This window comes from Pelophylax lessonae (genome assembly GCF_965119305.1).
Source record: "Pelophylax lessonae genome assembly, chromosome: 6".
Taxonomy (NCBI): Eukaryota; Metazoa; Chordata; class Amphibia; order Anura; family Ranidae; genus Pelophylax; species Pelophylax lessonae.
The window spans coordinates 106,968,267-106,988,160 of record NC_138773.1 but is presented as its reverse complement, the minus strand read 5'-3'; the positions used below and the strand labels follow the sequence as shown (position 1 = coordinate 106,988,160).

General features: G+C 43.4%; 1 protein-coding gene across 1 annotated transcript in view; it reads right to left on the bottom strand.

Annotated features, from left to right (window-relative positions):
• EIF2AK1 (eukaryotic translation initiation factor 2 alpha kinase 1) overlaps positions 1 to 19,894 on the bottom strand; it is a 112,550-nt gene that overhangs the window by 44,966 nt on the left and 47,690 nt on the right. The window contains exons 6-10 of the mRNA XM_082261884.1: positions 19,107 to 19,187; positions 17,944 to 18,043; positions 10,010 to 10,067; positions 5,031 to 5,406; positions 4,286 to 4,394 (exon numbers count right to left, since the gene is read on the bottom strand). Of these exons, the coding sequence (XP_082118010.1) occupies positions 4,286 to 4,394; positions 5,031 to 5,406; positions 10,010 to 10,067; positions 17,944 to 18,043; positions 19,107 to 19,187 (724 nt within the window). The remainder of the gene's footprint in view (positions 1 to 4,285; positions 4,395 to 5,030; positions 5,407 to 10,009; positions 10,068 to 17,943; positions 18,044 to 19,106; positions 19,188 to 19,894) is intronic.

Genomic DNA, 19,894 nt, shown 5'->3' with positions numbered 1-19,894 from the left:
TAAGCCTGTACCACCGTCTGTCTGATCCATTTGGAGATAGTCGCGGCAGATGCAGGCAACCTCTTTTTGGGGCCATCCGTGATCACAAAAAGTGAATCCGTTTTACGAAACGAGTCCATAGTTTTCAGGTAAACCCTGATTGCCCGAACCACATCCAAGGAATGTAACGCACATTCCCGAGGATGACTGGGCTTAGGACATAGGGAAGGAAATACAATGTCTTCATTCAGATGAAACTCTGAAACCACCTTAGGAAGGAAGGATATATTCGGACGAAGAACCACCTTATCCCTATGAACCACCAGATATGGGGAACGACAAGATAATGCGGCCAGTTCTGACACCCTGCGTGCAGAAGTAATGGCCACCTTCTGGGATAAAGTAAGCAAGGGAATCTCCCTGATATTTTCAAAGGGAGGTTTCTGTAGAACCGACAACACTAAATTAAGATCCCAGGGCGGTAAGGGCGCGCGCACTGGCGGAGCCAGGTGCAGCACCCCCTGGATGAAATTCCGCACCAAGGAATGAGTAGCCAAAGGTTTCTGAAAGAAGATTGCTAACGCTGAAACCTGACCCTTGATAGTACTCAAGGCCAGCCTCTGCTCAACTCCTTGTTGCAGAAAAGCCAAGATTCGGGCCACCGAATAGGCCCATGGAAGAAATCCAAAGGATTCACACCACGCAATATAAGACCTCCATGTGCGATGATAGACCTTTCTAGAAGTCGCTTTCCTTGCTTTAATTAAAGTAGGAATAACTGAAGTTGACAATCCCTTGTCCTTCAGCACCTGAGTATCAATAGCCAGGCCGTTAAAGCCAGCGATTGTAAAGCAGGCTGGAAGATCGGTCCCTGAGACCGCAGATCCTCCCTGAGAGGAAGTCTCTAGGTAGCGTCTGCTGTGTTCGTTCGCGGACCTCGGGAGCGGGTTACAAAACTCTGCGCCTTCCTGTTGAGCCAAACTGCCAACAGATCCACCTCCAGGGTGCCCCAATGAAGGCACCGCTGGTGAAATGTCTCTGGATGAAAATCCAGAATCTAACGGCTGACCTAATCTGTCTGCCGATTTTCCACCCCCGGAGTGCATACTGCGGGGAGAGCCGGAACAAACCGTTCCGCCCAATGAAGAATGCTGGCCACCTCTATGGCCGCCAGGGCACTCTTGGTGCCCCCTTGGTGATTGACATAAGCCACGGCCGTGGCCTTGTCCAACTGAATCCAAACCGGGTTGCCCTGAAGCTACTCGGTCCAGAAAATCAGACAAAGTCTGATCGCTCTCAGTTCCAATACATTTATCGGTAACCTGGATTCTGTCGGAAGAAATGACTTTCCCTGGCTGAGCATTGGAGACCGAAGCTACCAGACCAGAGACTTTCTGGTCCGCTCGATCGGATCCGATTGTCCAGAGAATCGGGATTCTGATTTGATCTGAAAAGAATCTCCTTTTGTGATCTTTTGCAAAAGTGAAGAAAACGTTCCCTGTTGCATCAAGTCTATTACTGCTCCCCGCAAAGCTTTTAAGCGATCCGGGGATAGTCGAATGTTGGAAGGGAAGAATCGCACCGGTCGAAGTGATCGAAACTTGATTTTGTATCCCGACCGCATGACCTCGCAAACCCCTTTGTCTGGGATTCTGGAAAGCCATGGATCCGGAAACCGGTGAAGACGTCCCCCCACCCCAGAGATGGGTGGGGACGCACCTTCAAGCTGTCTTATCTTCAGGTTTGGCTGAGTCGGGCTTTTGTTTACCCGACCAGCGCCCTCTGAAACCCCCTGAAGGGGCTTTGGAGGACTTCCCCTTATCGCCTGCCCCAGCGGAGCGAACAAACTTTTTATGAGCGGAAAAAGGAAGGTCCTCGCCTGTTACGAGGTCCTTTACCTTTAGCTGTCTGTGGTAAAAAAGTGCTCTTACCCCCAGTGAGATCCTTTATAATCTCATCCAAGGTGGCCCCAAACAGGCGATCCCCCTTAAAGGGAAGATTAGCCAAAGTCTTTTTGGAACCTTGATCAGCCGACCAGCACTTTAACCACAACACACGTCTGAGGACCACTGCTGAAACAGATGCACGCCCTAGCAAGGGAGTGGCGTCCAGGGCGGCGTCACAGATGAACTGTAGCCCCTGTATAATCTGCTCCAGCAAATCTGATACTGCCGGGGGGATACTTCTCCCCTTTATGTCACGGCGTAACAATTTGGTCCATTCTGTCAATGTTTGTGAAACTAAACCAATGGCAATCACTGGCCTAAATGTTGACCCTATCAGGGAAAAAAATGGAGCGGGATTCCGCTTCCACTTTTCGATCCACCGGATCCCTAAAGGAAGTACTGGTGGTACCGTCCATTTCTTAAGGAGGGATTCCTCAAACGGATAGCGTCTAGCAATGCGTTTGGAAATAGCAGGGGTTCGTTTAGGATGATCCCATTCCTCCTTAATTAGGTTACCAAAACATTTGGGCAAGGGAAAAACCTTCGCCATCTTGGTAGGCTTGCTGGTACCAAAGGGAATCTCAGTGTCATCTACCTCTGCCGGTGTAAACTCAAGACTTAAGGTTTCCCGGACAGACATGACTAGTGCGTTCACTAACGCTTCTTCTTGTGCTATGGCGGAGGCAGAAACGTCCTCCTCACTATCTGAGCAGACCGTGCCCGAGACAGCAGCCCCAGCAGAGGGACCTGCAGCTGCAGTGACAAGCTCAGAATCCGTATCTGAAGTATCAGATGAAATAGGGGTAGGCGGGGGTCGCTTCCTTGACCCCTGTCCCTGACAGGCTACCTCCACCCAGGATACCAAAGACTCCAAAACTGCTGATAATGCATCAATCACAAGTGGGGTACTGGAGGGTCCTGCGGCCACCTCAAGGGGATCAGGTGGGGATACATGTGTGGCAGGGTCCATGATTTACAAGACACTTGCCAGCAAACAAAAAATAATTTCAAAGAAAAAACTTTTTTTTTTTTCAATCCCCCAGCGCAACAGCGCCCCTCAGTGTTACCTGCTTGGACCCCACAGAGAGAGAGAGAGAGAGAGAGAGAGAGAGAGAGAGACCCCAAGGCTCACCACCTGATGCACAGAAGTTTCTATCAACCTGCTCCCAGCACTGTCTGTTACAGACAGGAAGTCTTTGGCTTGCTTTTCCCGGGTAAAGGAGGCGGCTTCCTGTTTCCTTCCTTTTGCAGTCCTGACACTACATCTCCCATTATCTTTTGAGCCTCTGTAGTTTCAGGGTGGGCTATGTGAGACACTTGTACCAGTTGTGAGAGTTGATGTGGGTAGGTCCTAGGGTTACTTGTGGGTGTCTCTGGGCCTTCATGTGGCTGGTGAAAGGTGTAAGCGTGTCATTCGTATCTTGCAGCATGCCAAAGAATAATGGCTTACTGCAAAACTACAGAGGAAAGATATGGGAGGTTATTATGAGGGGGGGGGGGGCTCAGATCTGAGGGGTGGGCCTTTCCCTGTTCACAATGGTTGGCATATTTAGCTAGGCAGGATTGGTCTTTAATTGTAATCCATTTAATCCTGCCCAGCAGAAGCACAGCTAGCTTTCAGAACAGGCTGTGTATAAAGGGGTTACCTTCTTGAATAATGCTGTGATCTGTGAGGTGGGACTTGGGAGGTTTGGACTCTTCCTGTAGGAGCGACTTGGTGGGATTAAATGCTAATTCTGATGTATTCAATCCCACCCAGTATCAAAGCTGTGAGGGAAAGGACATCTGCAGAATCAGAAAGACTACAGAGGGGTGTGTTACAGACTCTAATTGCCGCAGGAAGTGGATGTGGAGGGAACAGAGTCTATCAATCAGCAGGATATACATTGTCACATGATACAAAGCCACAACTAAACCCAGAATATCGGGATCCGCAGATAACTGTGCAACATGGTACAGAGGCAGGATCTAGGCTGGGATTGATCATTCCACTCATTTCTAATGAAAATAAAGGTGGAGTTTAGCTTTAAAAAGCAGTGAGATACATGACCATACCATGTCACAGAACCACAGTTTACTGTAATTGATTTTTGGATACTGTAGATCTTGCATTCAAATCTCAATTTATCATATCCTGCCCTCAATATGTCTATGCGCATCAATGCATGTACCTGTGAACTTTAACTTTTTCAATAAAAATCACTTAGGAAAAAAAAAAGATAAAAAACTGTCAGAAAGCCTTGCGGACTTATAAGAAGGGGCAATTGTCAATATAGCTTGCCACTGTACCTAAGAGAAGTAACAAAAAAGAAACAAGTTCATTAAAACAAACAGACATTTTTAATATTATTTATACTTACTTGAAGAATCTCCTCCTTTCCTGTAACATTCATTCCTCTCTTCAATCCAATCCCACAAAGACTTTTCACATAGTTTCATTTGTATATGTAACATCAAGTGATACTGTATCTAGAAGAACAAAATGGCATGGGTACTGTATATATACAGCTCTAATGAGCAGTAACTACATCTCACAGAACACAATTTATGGTTTAAAAAAAAAAACTTTTCAAGGGCCTTTTGTCAGTGAACGCACCATACACTCCACTGAGCAGGACATACTATCCAGTCTGTATACAACTTGTTTCTACATTATATCCGCCATATTGACTACCCCAACAGCTCTAGGCTGTATACCACCATACCCCCCCCCCCCCCAACATAAATACAGAAAATAAAGAACTAATAATGCCACCACATACAAGATATTGTAGGTTGCAATATATTACATTTTTGTTTTTGAGTTTAGATACAGCATCAAGCAGAAGGCTTTTTAAATGCTCCAATATAGAATATTTCTCTAATATTACTTTTTTCAAAACGCTTTGGAAAGGTGGAAGCTCCATTCTGAAATCAAAACTACAGCCACGTCTTTTTCCAGGTTTTAATTGGTCAGAACTTTTTTCGGCTTTTTACTGTTTGAGAATAAATCTCACATTACTTCCTGCAGCAGTGACAGCAGTTAAAAACTCTTACTATTGAAATTGTAAACCTCTAGTATGTAGATTAACAGGGTATGTAAATACGAAAGAAGACTTTACATACTTCAAAGTATCGATGTAAGCATAATTCCTTTTGAACACAGTCTTCTTCATCGCAAGATGAGTCGCTTCCATCGTCTACATCATCCTCGGAGCTGAATGGACACCGGTCTCTCCTGCATAGATCCTGAGATGTGTCAAGCTTTTTATATACACTGGACACTGGGCGGACATTGGCATTAGAGTCTTTGTTCCCACAGTAGTAAACATCAGACACAGTAAGGTTTTGCATCTTGCTTTCAGGAGAGCACGTCTTTTTATTTAGAGACATCATGCTAATACTCTGTGAGGCAAAGGTGGCAGCGGGATTCCCCTCTCCCGAGTCTGCAAACACAATGGAGCCACTGCTGTTCTCTGTGCACTGGGTATCTTTAAAGTGTCTGCAAAAAAAAAAAAAAAAAAAAAAATGGCAAAAACTCCAACAAGATAATATAAAACATCAAAAAAGGAAAAAAGGGCTCTCTACCACAGACCTGCATCATGTATAAAATGTTGGATATCACTTTAAATTTGGACTGCCGAGAGAGTTTTTAACCACTTCCTGACCACCCACTGCAGATATACTTCGGTAGGGCGGCCACTCTGTGCCAGATCACATGCCTAGTATGTGATCTGACACTTCCAGGTCTAGGGCGTGCACACGCGCCGCTGGCGACCGGCTCCTGCTGTGTGTTACCGCAGACTTTGTCAGCCAGCACCAGCCGATTGTACAGTACACAGGCAAAACGGTGATCTGCCTATGTACACAAGGCAGATTGCAGTTCTGTCAGTAGGGAAGGTATTGATCCCGTTTTCCTGCAAAGCAGGAACATGATCAATATTTATTCATAGTAAAAGCACCCTCCCACACAGTGAAAAAGCACAGGCTAGGCACACAGTTAAATCTTCGATCGCCCGATGTTAACCCGTTCCCAGCCAGTGTCATTAGTACAGTGACAGTGCTTTTTTTTTAGCACTGATCACTGTATTAGTGTCACTGGTCATCAAAAAGTGTCAGTGTCCCATTTGTTTGTCCGAATATCACAGTTCCGCTATCAGTCGCTGATCACCGCCATTACTAGTAAAAAAGAAATAAAAATATCCCATAGTTTGTAGACGCTATCACTTTTGCGCAAATCGATCAATATACACTTATTGGGATTTTTTTTTTACCAAAAATACACTATATTACCAACAGTATGGGGACACCTGCCTTTACACGCACATGAACTTGAATGGCATCCCTGTCTTAGTCTGTATTGTTCAATATTGAGTTGGCCCACCCTTTGCAGCGATAACAGCTTCAACTCTTCTGGGAAGGCTGTCCACAAGGTTTAGGAGTGTGTCTATGGGAATGTTTGACCATTCTTCCAGAAGCGCATTTGTGAGGTCAGGCACTAATGTTGGCGGAGAAGGTCTGGCTCGCAGTCTGCGCTCTAATTCATCCCAAAGGTGTTCTGATTGCAGTCAGGAGTCTGTGCAGGCCAGTCAAGTTCTTCTACCCCAAACTCTCTAATCCATGCCTTTATGGACCTTCCTTTGGGCACTGGTTTAAACTATTTGGTCGAGGGGGGATTATGGTGTGGGGTTGCGTTTCAGAGGTTGGTCATGGTCCCTTAGTTCCCTTAGGTTGGTCATGGTCCCTTAGAGGAACTTGACTGGCCTGCACAGAGTCCTAAACCTCAACCCGATGGAACACTTAAGAATTAGTGCAGACTGAGAGCCAGGTCTTCTTTCCAACATCAGTGCCTGACCTCGCAAATGCGCTTCTGGAAGAATGGTCAAACATTCCCATAGACACACTCCTAAACCTTGTGGACAGCCTTCCCCAGAAGAGTTGAAGCTGTTCTAGCTGCAAAGGGTTGGCCAACTGAATATTGAACCCTATGGGCTAAGACTGGGATGCCACTAAAGTTCATGTGCGTGTAAAGGCAGGCATCCCAATACTTTTGGTAATACCGTTTATGTAGCAGAATACATATTAGCCTAAATTGAATTAGAAATTCGATTTTAAATTTTTTTTTTTTAGTTGTTTTATAGCAGAAAAGTAAAAAAAATATATATTTTTTTCAAAATGGTCGGTTTTTTTGTTTATAGTGTAAAAAAAATAAAAACCACAGAGGTGATCAAATACTAGGGCTGAACGATAGTCGATGTGCTATCGACTATCGTGCAGCAGGGGTGGGCGATATTCGCATCGCCGAGGGTGCGATATTAATTAGGCAGGTAGAAGACGGCGGGGGGAGGGCTCACAGTTCTCACAGTTCAGCGCCAGTGGCAGGGAGAAGTCGGTCGGGACTCGGACTCACAGTTCAGCGCCAGCGGTGAGCAGCGCGCCGTGAGTAGCTGCACAGCTAGCCAATCACGCGTGCCTGCACACCTGATTGGTTCGCTCTGTGCCGATACTTATGGCGTGATTGGTTCGCTGTGCCGCCGGTCAACAGAACTAGCTGCAGGGCGGCAGACTCCACTGAACGTGTGGGCTGGAGTCTGGACGGATGATTGTCGAGTCAGGCTAAAGCCCGGTACACACGTACCGAATGTCGGCCATCTTTTGTCCGGTGCTGTCCTGTCGGCTGAAAAGTGCTAAAGACTGCACACGAATTTTGTCGGCCAACAACAGCCGACTGCAGAAGTGATGTCATGTGATGGTTAACTTTCCGTGTCTTTTTTTTTCTCAGAGCATGCCCAGTCTTGCTAATCTGCTGTATGTCGGCCGAATTCTGTACTGACTTGCGAACAATCGGCTGTTCTGATGACAGCCAACAAAAATTTTATAGCCTGCACACCCGATTCTGTTCGGCCGAAAAGTCGCTGTCGGAAGCATCATACTAACAAGCCGACAATCGGCTGATCGTTCGGCGGCCGAATATTTACGGCCGACAATCGCTACGTGTGTACGGGCCTTAAGGCTGTGTTCTTCTACCGGCTCCTCTCCTACCACCACTGTGATTCCCGACTGAGAGTGACTGTGCCTAATCCAGATTGTCATCCACAGTACACTGAGTGTCAATAGTGCTGCCTGATAAATATATACCATTATTAACCCTGGCCAGCCCTGGCTGTATCTGACTGCAATTATAAGAAGAAGGCTGTGCTGCTGCCTGCATTGCAATACTCCATGTCCATGATTTCCATCCCAGCACCCCTACAGTAACATTAACCCTGGTTGTCCCAGCTGGTAATTGTTGACTTTAGCCTGGATTGACGTCTCTCTCAATATCGCAATATATATATAGTTGAAAAAAAAATATCGCAATGTACTTTTTTTCCAATATCGTGCAGCCCTATCAAATACCACCTAAAGAAAGCTCTATTTGTGGGAAAAAAAGGATACCGTATATACTAGAGTATAAGCCAACCCGAATATAAGCAGAGGCCCCTAATTTTACCACAAAAAATGGAAAAAATGATTGACTCGATTATAAGCCTAGGATGGGAAATGCAGCAGCTACTGGTAAATTTTGAAAATAAAAATAGATACCAATAAAATTACATTAATTGAGGCATCAGTAGGTTAAATGTTTTTGAATCTTTATTTCAAAGAAAAACAGTAAATTAGCTCTATAAGTGGAAAAGAGGGTCAACAAAAACAATATGGTATCAACAATAACTTTAAAAGTACAAAAACCTTCGCTCAATCAGCAACCAAGCTAAAACACAAGCTATGGATGGCAATGAAGACAGCGCTTTGTATGAGGACAGCAGTGATGGTGATGACTGCGAACTCAGTGATGATGACAATGTCTATGCCGATAACCTCACACCAGCTATAGCTGAAGCTCTGTTTGGACATACAGATGATGAGGAGGAATCCAGTTTTGAAGGATTTTCGGCTTGTAGTTCTCAATGAACTATCACAGCGCTGTTGTAGTTCATTAATGCTTCCTGCTAGTGTGTAACTGCTTAGCCATATGATGTATGGCCAAACAGATTACACACAGGGTCTGCAAGAGCCCTGCATAGCACCCACAACCTGCTGATTGTGGGTGCAATGCTTTCAAGGTTACCAACAAAAAAATATTAAATGCACATTTGTTTTACTTGCAAAAAGATGTGCATTTATTTATTTTGTAAAAGGTAAAAACTTATCCTTTCCTAGGATAAACTTATCCTATCATAAGGAAGCTAATAAGCCCATATATGTGATAGAACTGAACAAGTCACAGGTAGTCTTTATGGGGGCATAAGGGGCCTATTAGACCTCTAAAGTCTCCACTGCCCTCTGCTTCAGCCAATCAAGCACAGACTTTGCTTGATCTGCTTTTTACCCAGCTTTTCAAGCAGGATTTAGACAGCTGTGAACCTGGAAGTGCTCAGAGCTGAATTCTTTCAGGTTACATATTTATATAGTTAGCCAGGTTGAAAAAAAAAAAAAACACAAGTCTATGTAGTTTAACTAATAGAAAGAAAACAAAAACATAAAACCTCCATATACACAATCCTAAACCAGTCATGTGATCCAGCTCTCCTGCTTCAGTTGCAGGGGAGAGGAGGGAGGGCCAACAATGTATGGGCATAGGAACCTATGAGTGATGTCACCAGTCTAGGCTTTACTAGCTGTTGCCAAGCGCTCTCTCTTCTCCCTTGCAGCCACCGCTGGCTGACACGGGATTATGTTACCGGACTGAAAATATGCAAGTATACAGTGTACACCTTGCTTACACAGATTAGCCAGCATGGGGGGGGGGGGGGGTGGGGGTGGGAGAGTGGGTCTGTAAGATTCATTTGCCTTATTTCAGAATTTTACTTCAATCTGGCAGATGTTCTAACTGTTCTCCACTCTGTCAAAAGCTAGAAAAATAATTTTGGCTGAATTTCCAGTTTTAGCACTTGATAGAAAGACAGGTAGATCAGCTAATCAAAGAAATAAACTACTGAAAATGGGCATGAAGGGACACGCCATTTAACCTAATAGAGGAATATATAAACTATAAAAATGGGAATAAGCCATGATGAAAGAAGCAAGAGATAAAAAGAGAAAAAAAGTGCAGCAATACTTACTCCTGAGACTTTTGGTTGGAAGAACCTCGAATAGCTTTTAATGTGGGGATAGCTTTGCCTAAAATCACAATACAAATTAAAGACATTTAAAAAGAATAGGAAACAGCATCATTTAAACAAACAATTCTGGTCAACTAGAAAAACAGAAGAATGTTTTACAATAAAGAGTTGAGAAAAATATAAACTTTTTAGTTTAAACTCTTGCAATTTCCAGTGTGAGAAACTCTGTAAAACTGTATGGAGCCCTGCCCCCCCCCCCCCCCCCCCAATGTCATGCTGACCATATGGAGCAGAAACAAACAGGCTTATACCTGCCTACTAGGACATGCTGTGAAAGATTGGCCACAGACAGTATATCGAATCCCTGTAGAATACAGATAATAAAATAAAAATATATTTGAACTAAAAGTATACCTTAAAAAAGTTATTTTGTCTTCACAGAAAGTATTATTGTCCCTTTGAAACTACACTGAGGAAATGTCATTCAGAAACAGTGTTCAAATTAACAGCCCACTGCAAAACTGATCTGCTAAGAGAATGACTTTAGTGCTTTTGCTGTGAGCTTTGAGGAGGAATGGCTCCAGGGTGCCTGCATCCACCAAGGTCAATGAAGGATAGTTTAGAAGCCAATTTACGGTTAGTTAAGAATATAAAAATATTTAAAATGCCCAACGCCTGGCCACGTGTTCACTTCAAAAACTTTAGTTGTTTACAATCCATATCCATCCACTGGGTAAAAAGTTCCCTCTCCACAGGAGAAAAAGGGGCTGGTAATCAAGTTAACAGGTAATAACTTCGTTTTCAACTTGGCAGTTCAGCAGAAGTCTATGTAATGATCGATATCTGTTGAACAGGGACTGAAATGCATTAAAAGATAGGAATATCTTTTAATGCATTTCAGTCCCTGTTCAATAGATATCGATCATTAGATAGACTTCTGCTGAACTGACAAGTTGAAAATGAAATTACCGGTTAACTTGATTTCCAGGAATCTTCCAGGACGAACTTATGAGGGAGTGGCTCCTCCCACCTAGCACAGGAAACACAAATCCACATTAGTATAAAAAGACAGGCACTGCGCATGGTCCCTCAGTAATAACAAATAACCGAAGGCCTAACATGTACACCCTCTATTAACCTTTACAAGATCATAGGATGGGAACAGTAACGTTCCTGGAAGATTCCTGGAAATCAAGTTAACAGGTAATAACTTAGTTTTCCCAAATCATCTTCCAGGACGGCCTTATGAGAGCAACATCATAGAAATCAATACCTGTTAGGGAGGTACTACTGCCTGCAGCACTTTTCTCCCAAAAGTCTAATCAATTGATGACAGAAGGTCCAGACAGTAGTGCCTATACGAAAGTCTGGAAACATGACAAGGTGGCTGCTTTGCAGATCTGGATGAGGGTGCTTTCTCTGCCCAAGAGGAGGCTAAGGCTCTAGTGGAATATGCTCTAAGCTTAGGTGGAGCTAGCAGTCCTGCTATGGAATAGGCTTCCTCAATAGCAGATTGCATCCATCTCTAGATAGTGTTTTTTGAGTCGCCTAGTCCTTTCCTGGGACCTGAATACAGCACAAACAGATTGGGTACCTTTCTCCATTCTTTGGTTCTTTCAATGTAGCATAACAGGCATCTCCCGACGTATAAATTGTGAAAATTCTCTTCTTTTAAATAGGTTGCTTGTCCGCAGAAAGATGGAATTCCGATGTCTTGTGAGCTATGGAAATCAGTAGATATCCTAGAGAGGAACCCCGGGACAGAGCGACCTTATCTGGAAAAATGAAACAGTAAGGTTCTGCTATTGATAAAGCTTGCAATTCACGCACTCTCCTGGCAGACACCAGGGCCACTAGGAGTATGGCTTTCTAAGTTAGGAGTTTTAAAGCGCTCAAACGGTTCTTTCATAAAACTCTGCAGTACTGCCAATAGGTCACAAGGTCTCACCTCTTCTGCTGAAGAGGTCTTTTCCTTGAAACAGACTTAATAACCTCTTTGAGTATGATCCGCTAATCTTAGGTCTAGGAAACTGGATAATGCCACCACTTGCACTTTTAGGGTGTTGGGTGCAAGACCTAAATCTGTTCCATCCTGTAAAAAATCCAGTACGGCTGCTTTACTACACCCAAAAAAAATCCTGCCTTTTTCCTTCCTCCAGCCATACATTTTCCAAATTTTGGAGAAAATAAAATCTGTGGACTTTTTCCTACTTTGCAATATGGTGCAGTTCACTTTCTCTGACAGACCTTTGCTTTTTAGCAGCTCCTTCTCAGTAGCCAAATTGTCAGAGAAAGACGGCCCACATGTGGGTGGCACAATTTTTCATTGAACCAGCAAGTCCTCCCTTACTGAAAGCTTCCAAGCATTTGAGATCGAGAGGTTCTGGAAAGCAGGAAACCAGGTTCTCGTCGGCCAAAACAGGGCTATTACGGTGACTTTTGCTTCTGTAGTTTGAAACGTCTGTAAGACTTTCAGAACGAGCCTGAAGGGAGGCAATGCATACAAGAGCTTCCCTGACCAGGGGTTGGGCGAATGCATCCAACCCTAAACTGCTTGAACCCCTGTGTATCGCGAAAAATTTCCTTACTTTTGCATTTTTTGAGGAAGCGAAAAGGTCCATCTTCGGATAACCCCAGTTTTGAGTGATCAGCATGAACACTTCTTGGTTCAGATTCCATGAGATCTGTTCATGTATGTAAAATCTGTTCTCTGCTAGCGAGTTTAATTTCCCTTTGATGTGTACTGCTGCAAGGGAAAGGACATTCTCTTCTTCCTAGCAAAATATTATCCTGGCTAGTTCCGAGGATTGCTGAACATGTGCCTCCTTGTTGGTAATATAGGAAACCGTGGAGATAATGTCCAAAAGGATTAATACATGTTTTTCACTTATGGTGGATGCAAAAGTGCGCAAAAGATCACCCTCTCTCACGTTGGAAGACTTCTTGGCCCAAGACTGATTACATTTCCCTTGCGCTGCCTGGTGGCCCGTGTAGGCTCCCAAACCCCACGCACTTGCGTCTGTTGTGATTCTTAATGGATCCACCTGTGTCCAACAACGTCCCAGAGATAAATTCCTTTCTAGCAGCCACCACTGTAAGGATTCCTTCACTGGACTCGGCAGTGTCACAAGATTGTTTAGGGATTGTTGGTGACCGTCCTATACTGATTAACATTAACCTCGGAAGAGCTCTCATGTGAGTCTGGGCCCAAGTCACTGCCGGAATATCGGCGGTCATCAGTCTTAATCTCATTATCTTTCTGATGGATGTTGTGGGGTTCCCTCTTTTCTTCTAGTAAGAAGATTTTTGCCTTTAAGGTAATCCACCATATAACCCAGAAAAATAACTTTCTGAGCAGGGAGAAAATGCGACTTTTCTGTGTTTAAAATCCAACCCAGACTCTGAAGGTGACTGTGTTATGTTCAAAGACCTTTCCAATTCCATAGCAGTTTTTGCGAACAAGAGCAGGTCGTCTAAATACGGTATTATCAAGATCCCTTCTGTCCTTTAAGGTCTGTAATGCTTCTGCTAACAGTTTTGTGAAGATTCTTGGAGCAGATGCTAGCCCGAAAGGTAGAGCATTGAATTGGAAATAGATTGTCTGATGTGGACCTTTTACTGATGGGAATGTGTAAAAAAGCATCCTTCGGGTCTATTGTGGCTATGAATGACCCCTGCGTCAGTAGTTCTTTTGTCGTAAAGATGGTTTCCAGCTTAAGTTTTTTGTATTTGACTGTTCTGTTGAACATTTTCAGGCTGAGGATCAGTCTGAATTTTCCTGACTGTTTCTTCTTTAGAAAGATGTGGGAGTAAAAACCCCCTCTGCTTTCCCCTTGAGATAAGGGAGGATATGACTCCTTGGTCCATCATTTCTTGGAGCAGATTTGTCATGGCAGCTGCCAAGTCCGCATTCTTCAGAAGTCTGGTTACTAAAAAATGTTCTGGGGGGGGATATGATTGAATTCTATCTGATAACCTCTGGTGATTAGATCTAAGATGTATGCCCTGTTTAATGTGGCCTGCCATTGGGATAGGAAGGCCACCAGTCTCCCTCCTACCCGGCAAGGGGAGTCAATGCCCTTTTTCTTTAGGCTGCGAGGGATTAAACAAAAATCCACCTTTTCCCCCTGGTTTTCTATATTGCTATGGCTTCTTTTGCTCTTGCTTGCTACCTTCTTTAGGTCCCATTTTCTTGAAGGGACAAAATCCTTTATTGTATTGCTGTTTTTTGGGAACTGGAAAACTTTGCTTCCTGTCTGATGAACGTTCCAACACTGAATCTAGATCAGCCTTTTTCAACCAGGGTGCCCAGGCACCCTGGGGTGCCTTGAGGTACCTTCAGGGGTGCCTTGGCAAAAAGCCTAAAAATTGCCCAAAAACTGTATACAAGTTAGTGAGTGGAACAAGTCTGCCTTTAGTTACACAAAGCCAAAGAATTTTATTGTGCACCATTACAACCTTATAGCCGCCAGTGCCCTAACAACCAATGACATCATCTGTTAATAAGGAGGGTGACGGCTGCCTGCACAGAATCCTTGTTTGACCCTCTCCTGCCCGTTTCCATCAGTGTTGGGGGTCACATTAGCTGAGTGATTGAGGGAGAAGAGAAACACTGGATTAATAGTCAGTACCAGCGTTTAAAAGTGTATTTGCTTTGGAAGAATAAAAGTATTTGTTTTGGAAGAATAAATAACCTCTAACTTTGGGTGTCCTACCTGTGTCGGTGTTGCTGCATTATGTAAAACTATTAGAATCGTTTTTTACATTTTGGAAAAGGGTGCCTCAAGACTGTCCAAAATTTTAAAGGGTGCCTTGAGATTGTCCATAATTTTAAAGGGTGCTTTAACTGAAAAAAAAGGTTGACAAAAGCTGATCTAGATCTTCACCAAAGACTAACTTTCCTTTGAATGGCAGGGAACATCATTTTTCCTTGAAAGAGGAATCCCCTGCCCAAGTTTTCAACCAAATAGCCCTTCTTGCGTGGTTGATCAGAGCAGTACATCTAGCCGAAAACCTGAAAACTTCAGCCGAAGTGTCAGGTGACCGCTTTGTCAAGTGCCGGGAGGGAATCCAGAAGCTCTTCTTTAAGAGTATAATTTTCCAGCAAAACTTTTAAATTGCTTCAACTAGAGATCAAGGATCCTGGCAACGCAGGTAGAAGCAATGGTCAGTTGGAAGTTTGCTGCCCCTGCGTCCCATGCCTTCCTTATGTAGCCTTCGCCTTCCTGTCTATGGCATCCTTAAGGGAACCTGTGTCTTAAAATGACAGGTCTAAATGCTTTGCAACCCTGGACAAAGCTGCATCCAATTGTGGACACTTCCCACAGTGATGAGTCTTCCTCTTTATAGGAAAACCTCCTTTTGAGGCTTTTAGGGAGAAAAACCCTCTTCTCTGGTTCTTTCCATTCCCCGAAGATTGTGTCCTTTAATGCTGAATGTAAAGGGAAAGATCTAGGCTCTTTTGTATGTAACCCCGCATATAGTTTGTCATGGATAGATAGATCCTTTTTCTTCCTTCTCTTCCAGCTCTAATGTATCATAAAATGGGATTTTTGACTTACCGTAAAATCCATTTTTCTGATGTTCATTAATGGACACAGCTCCTCAACTTCATGACTATATGGGTTATACTGCCCCCTACAGGAGTAGGACACTAGGCAGACAAAAACTTTACCACGCCTAGGTGTCCAGTCCCAGGGGGTATACGCCCACTCTCTGCTATAGGTATTTAATTTTGTCACAAGCAGTGTCAGAAGGAACACTTACAGGGGAAACCGATATTAGCCCGGGAGGCCCTTGCCACCTAGCACAAAGGCCTGACAGAAGTGGGAGTCGCTGTGATAATAAAATGTTCCAGGCAGGTTTGACTCCTCCATCAACCTTGTTTGTGTAGATGAAGGAATCTGATAGTTTTTTGGGCTGAACAAATTGTCTATGGCCAACCTTTGCATAGATTGCATAAACCCTGCAACCGATTTTTTGATTTGATTGATTTCCTGTTGCTTTTTCCTTCATTATTTCTGGTTTCCTTCTCCTTTTCCCATCCTCATCTCCATCCAATGGATTGCATCAACTAATCCAATCGGATTGCACGAACACCTTTGAAATTTTTCTCCAAGAAACAAATCCAATCGGATTACCAAATTGGTACAATCAATTCGGAATTCGACTACTTTCAGATCACCCTGGTATCATACACATGGACCAACCCTATCGGATTGCACGGATCCTGCAACCGAATTTTTCATTATTTCCGTTTCTTTTCTCCCCTCTCTCCCCATTTTCATCTTCTACTCAATGGTCTGTAAAGACTATTCTAATTTTTTGTACCAATATCCGCAAATGACTTTGGCCCCCCTTTACCTTTTCGATGACCTTTGACCTCATGTCTGGACCAATGTTATTCGACTTTGTGTCTCCCACCCTGACCCATCCCACATCTCCCCACAGGAATTTTTCTTCCTTTTATTATATTGCTGCAACCTTAATCCAAAATGCTCTAAATTATTATCTTGGTACTATATTTTATTGATTTCTTTAGGGTTTACACTGTTGCACAGTGTATCTCCCCTTTGATACATGTTCCTCTTATACTGATGTAATAATCTGCATCCACTTCCTTTTGCCTCCCCATAAGAGATTCCAGTGGCTCCCGGCACAGAAAGCCCCGATCGGGGCTCTTGAACCTGAATGGTCGGTGTTTTCACCCTCCTGTATCCCGCACAGGGACTTCAGCTTCTAATCTGTGTCGGCGGCCTCGCAGGCACATCCGCACGGCTACAAGGGATGCGCCCTGACAGTACGCGGGTGCACCTCGTACCATGCTACGGATTCCACCTGTTTGGCATCACGCAGCGCATCATTGCGCATGCGCGGCTGCCTTTAAAAGGCCGGGGAACACTCCGGGTGCCTCAGTCTCTCCCACACCGAGGGAGGAGATGGACCCGGAGCGTATATGCTGCCTCTATTTATGACAACTCCTTCTCAAACGTAAGTTAAACACGGAGGGGATCTCCTTGCACCCCCTCAACAAAATTTGAGAAATTTCTTCACCCATGTTATACTTAAGATAACAACAATTATTACTTACTACAATAATTTTTACATATTCCCTAAATTGATAGACGATCTCAATCAATGTGGATTCTGCCAGTCAAACCACATTGGATCCTGGATCGGGTCATTCCGTTCAGAAAGTAAATACTACTAGATATTAAGCCTTCAAAATACCTTTTTATACCCATTTAATGTACTTATGCAGCATATTTGTTCCTGCAGCACCTGGACAAAACCTGGGAAGGCATGGTCTTAGGAAGTGGACAAAACAATTGTATGTTAACCCACACATGTGTAAACTATATTATGTATGTTTTCAGTACAATATTGCCCAACTTGATACTCCCTTTTTGATTATCTGTAGAATCGGTGAAATATCCTTGATAAAGGCCACAATAGGCCGAAACATGTCGGATCACCGATCTGGCACCTCCTCTGCACTCATCCCGGTCTTCTGACATGAGGAACAGCAGAGCAAGACCACATATAACCCACTTTTAAGTCACTTATTGCCACATGCAAACACACTTTATTTCTTCTTCTTCACTGCACAATGGGACTTTACCCATTAAAGTCACCATTTAATTGTTGTATATATATTGCTAATTCGCAATAAATTTTGTATATTATACTACTTTTGCTTATTCTCCTGTACTCCTGCCCATAAAATCCCATACTTGACTTGAGGCACCACAAACCACAAACAATTTTGTTGGGATGGTGGCAGAAACGATTATAATCTTCCAATGTAAGATCCAAAAAACTTATCTCTTCGTCTATGGCCAACCTAACTAATCTTTTACAGTGTGTTTGGGCCTTACTTTTTTTAGATCAGCAACTTAGTGTAAGGAATTACTAAAACAGTAAATATCACTTACATTTAGAGTGTGGCGGCTTAACATGTTCCATCCAGGCTGTATTGTACCCAACAATATTGGGATGCTGCAGACCAGCCAACACCTTAACTTCACGAAGAACCTGGTACAGATAAAAGCGATCCATCAGCAAACTGCAGCATAGACTTACAACACTATCAATTAGGACATTGTTATTCTAGATTCTGATCAATGCTAGCTCTCTAACAATCCATCTATCCCCCCAGCTGTAAGTGGGACTTGGGAAAAGGACCAATTAAGGTAAAAAAGACTTCAGGTTTTAGTGAATATGTGTTTGCTAGTAACAAGTAGTCTTCAATTTATAATTCACACAACAGCCTAAAAATGAAAGCTGCAAGCATGATGTGACTAAGTCACCTTTCAAAATATTGGTATACAGCATAAGTGCTGCGCCAATTAAAACATTGAATGAACTTAGTGCTTGGGTGGAGCTTAGCGATCCTGGAGTGAGCTAGTTGTTTGTAGGCTGGAGGAATCCGGATACTGCTACAGATTATTGTAGTCAGACAGCACTGCTCTGCCACATGCTTTGTATTATGGGAGGCATTTCTCTTTACATTCATGTGAGCATACTGTATTTTTATTATTCTAATAAATCTATTGCAGTGAGCACTATGTTCCCTCTTTGTCCCCTTTGAACCTGATTACTGGGTGTATTCATGAGTGGATGGGTCAGCCTGCAATGCTGGACCTTATGATCAAATGGATACATGCTGGTGATTTCTGTAGAAGGTATACACTGAAAGGTTATTATTGGCACCATCTACAAGCATCTGCCTGATTTCTCCTTTAAAGAAATACGCGCATTTGACCTTTGTAGCGAGGGTCAAATGTTGATGGTGCCACCATAGGCAAAATACCTGGGTTTTTCATGCCGCAGAGATGTGTGCAGGACAGATTTGTATAAACAAAGATTTAAACAAACTTACACTCTGCTTTAGTAAAATACTGAACCATCTTCTCACCATCACTGAGTCTTGGGTGCTGCATCTATTACTAATCTATTTATGATACAATTGCTCTCTCTCGCTATACACACATAGTGCACACACACTAATGTCTAATTTACTTAAAGTGTGCGGTCCTATAGTTCACAGTCTCATTGCCTCATCCACTATTACCACACTCTTTCCTATGAAACATACCTTTTTACAGTCTCGGCGCGACACCTTCTTAATCAGAATTTTTTTGATTGCATAGAACTGGCCATCCAGCTTGTTACGGACCTACAAAAAATAAATTAAAAAAAAGTATAGTTACATAACATTTTAGCGGATGAAGTGTGGAATTTGCTGTGAGAGGATCTTACACTTGGAGTTTTTGGTTTGATACATTGTCTCTAAGACTCAAGCCATTTGTTTGAAAACCAAATAAAATCAGTAATATGCTGAAATTCTAAATTATTTACCATAGAGTTTTTGACTTTAACCAGCAACATGTACTGTGAATTCTATGACTAAGTCCCCTGTGGGCAGGGTGAAACATGTCAGGGGGCGTGGTCAGTGAAGTAGCACTGGCTGAGGCTGTTCGAACACTGCACATGGGTTGGGTTAGGGGAGCGGCATCCCAGATGCTTAGTAGCACGACATGCTGCAATTTAAGGCCTAATAAATGGTCATTGGTTTAAAACCGAATACGCGAGTGAAGGGTGGACACATTAGATATCCCCACCAACTAGCGTCTTACATCTTGGGCATTTCTGCTGGAGATTTTTTTTTGCGGGGGTCTCAAAATGTGCCTACTGCTGCAAAATAAAATGATAATCCAACAGGCAGAAACAGGCCTCCTTAGCAATTAACCTAAATTGGGAACAACACCCAAGAAATACAAGCGGATGCAAGAAGTCCATCCCACCATCTATCCAAGAACATCCATTCTGTATCCAGAATATGACAGCAGAGGAGGAATGGACCAGGATGGAACAAGCACATTG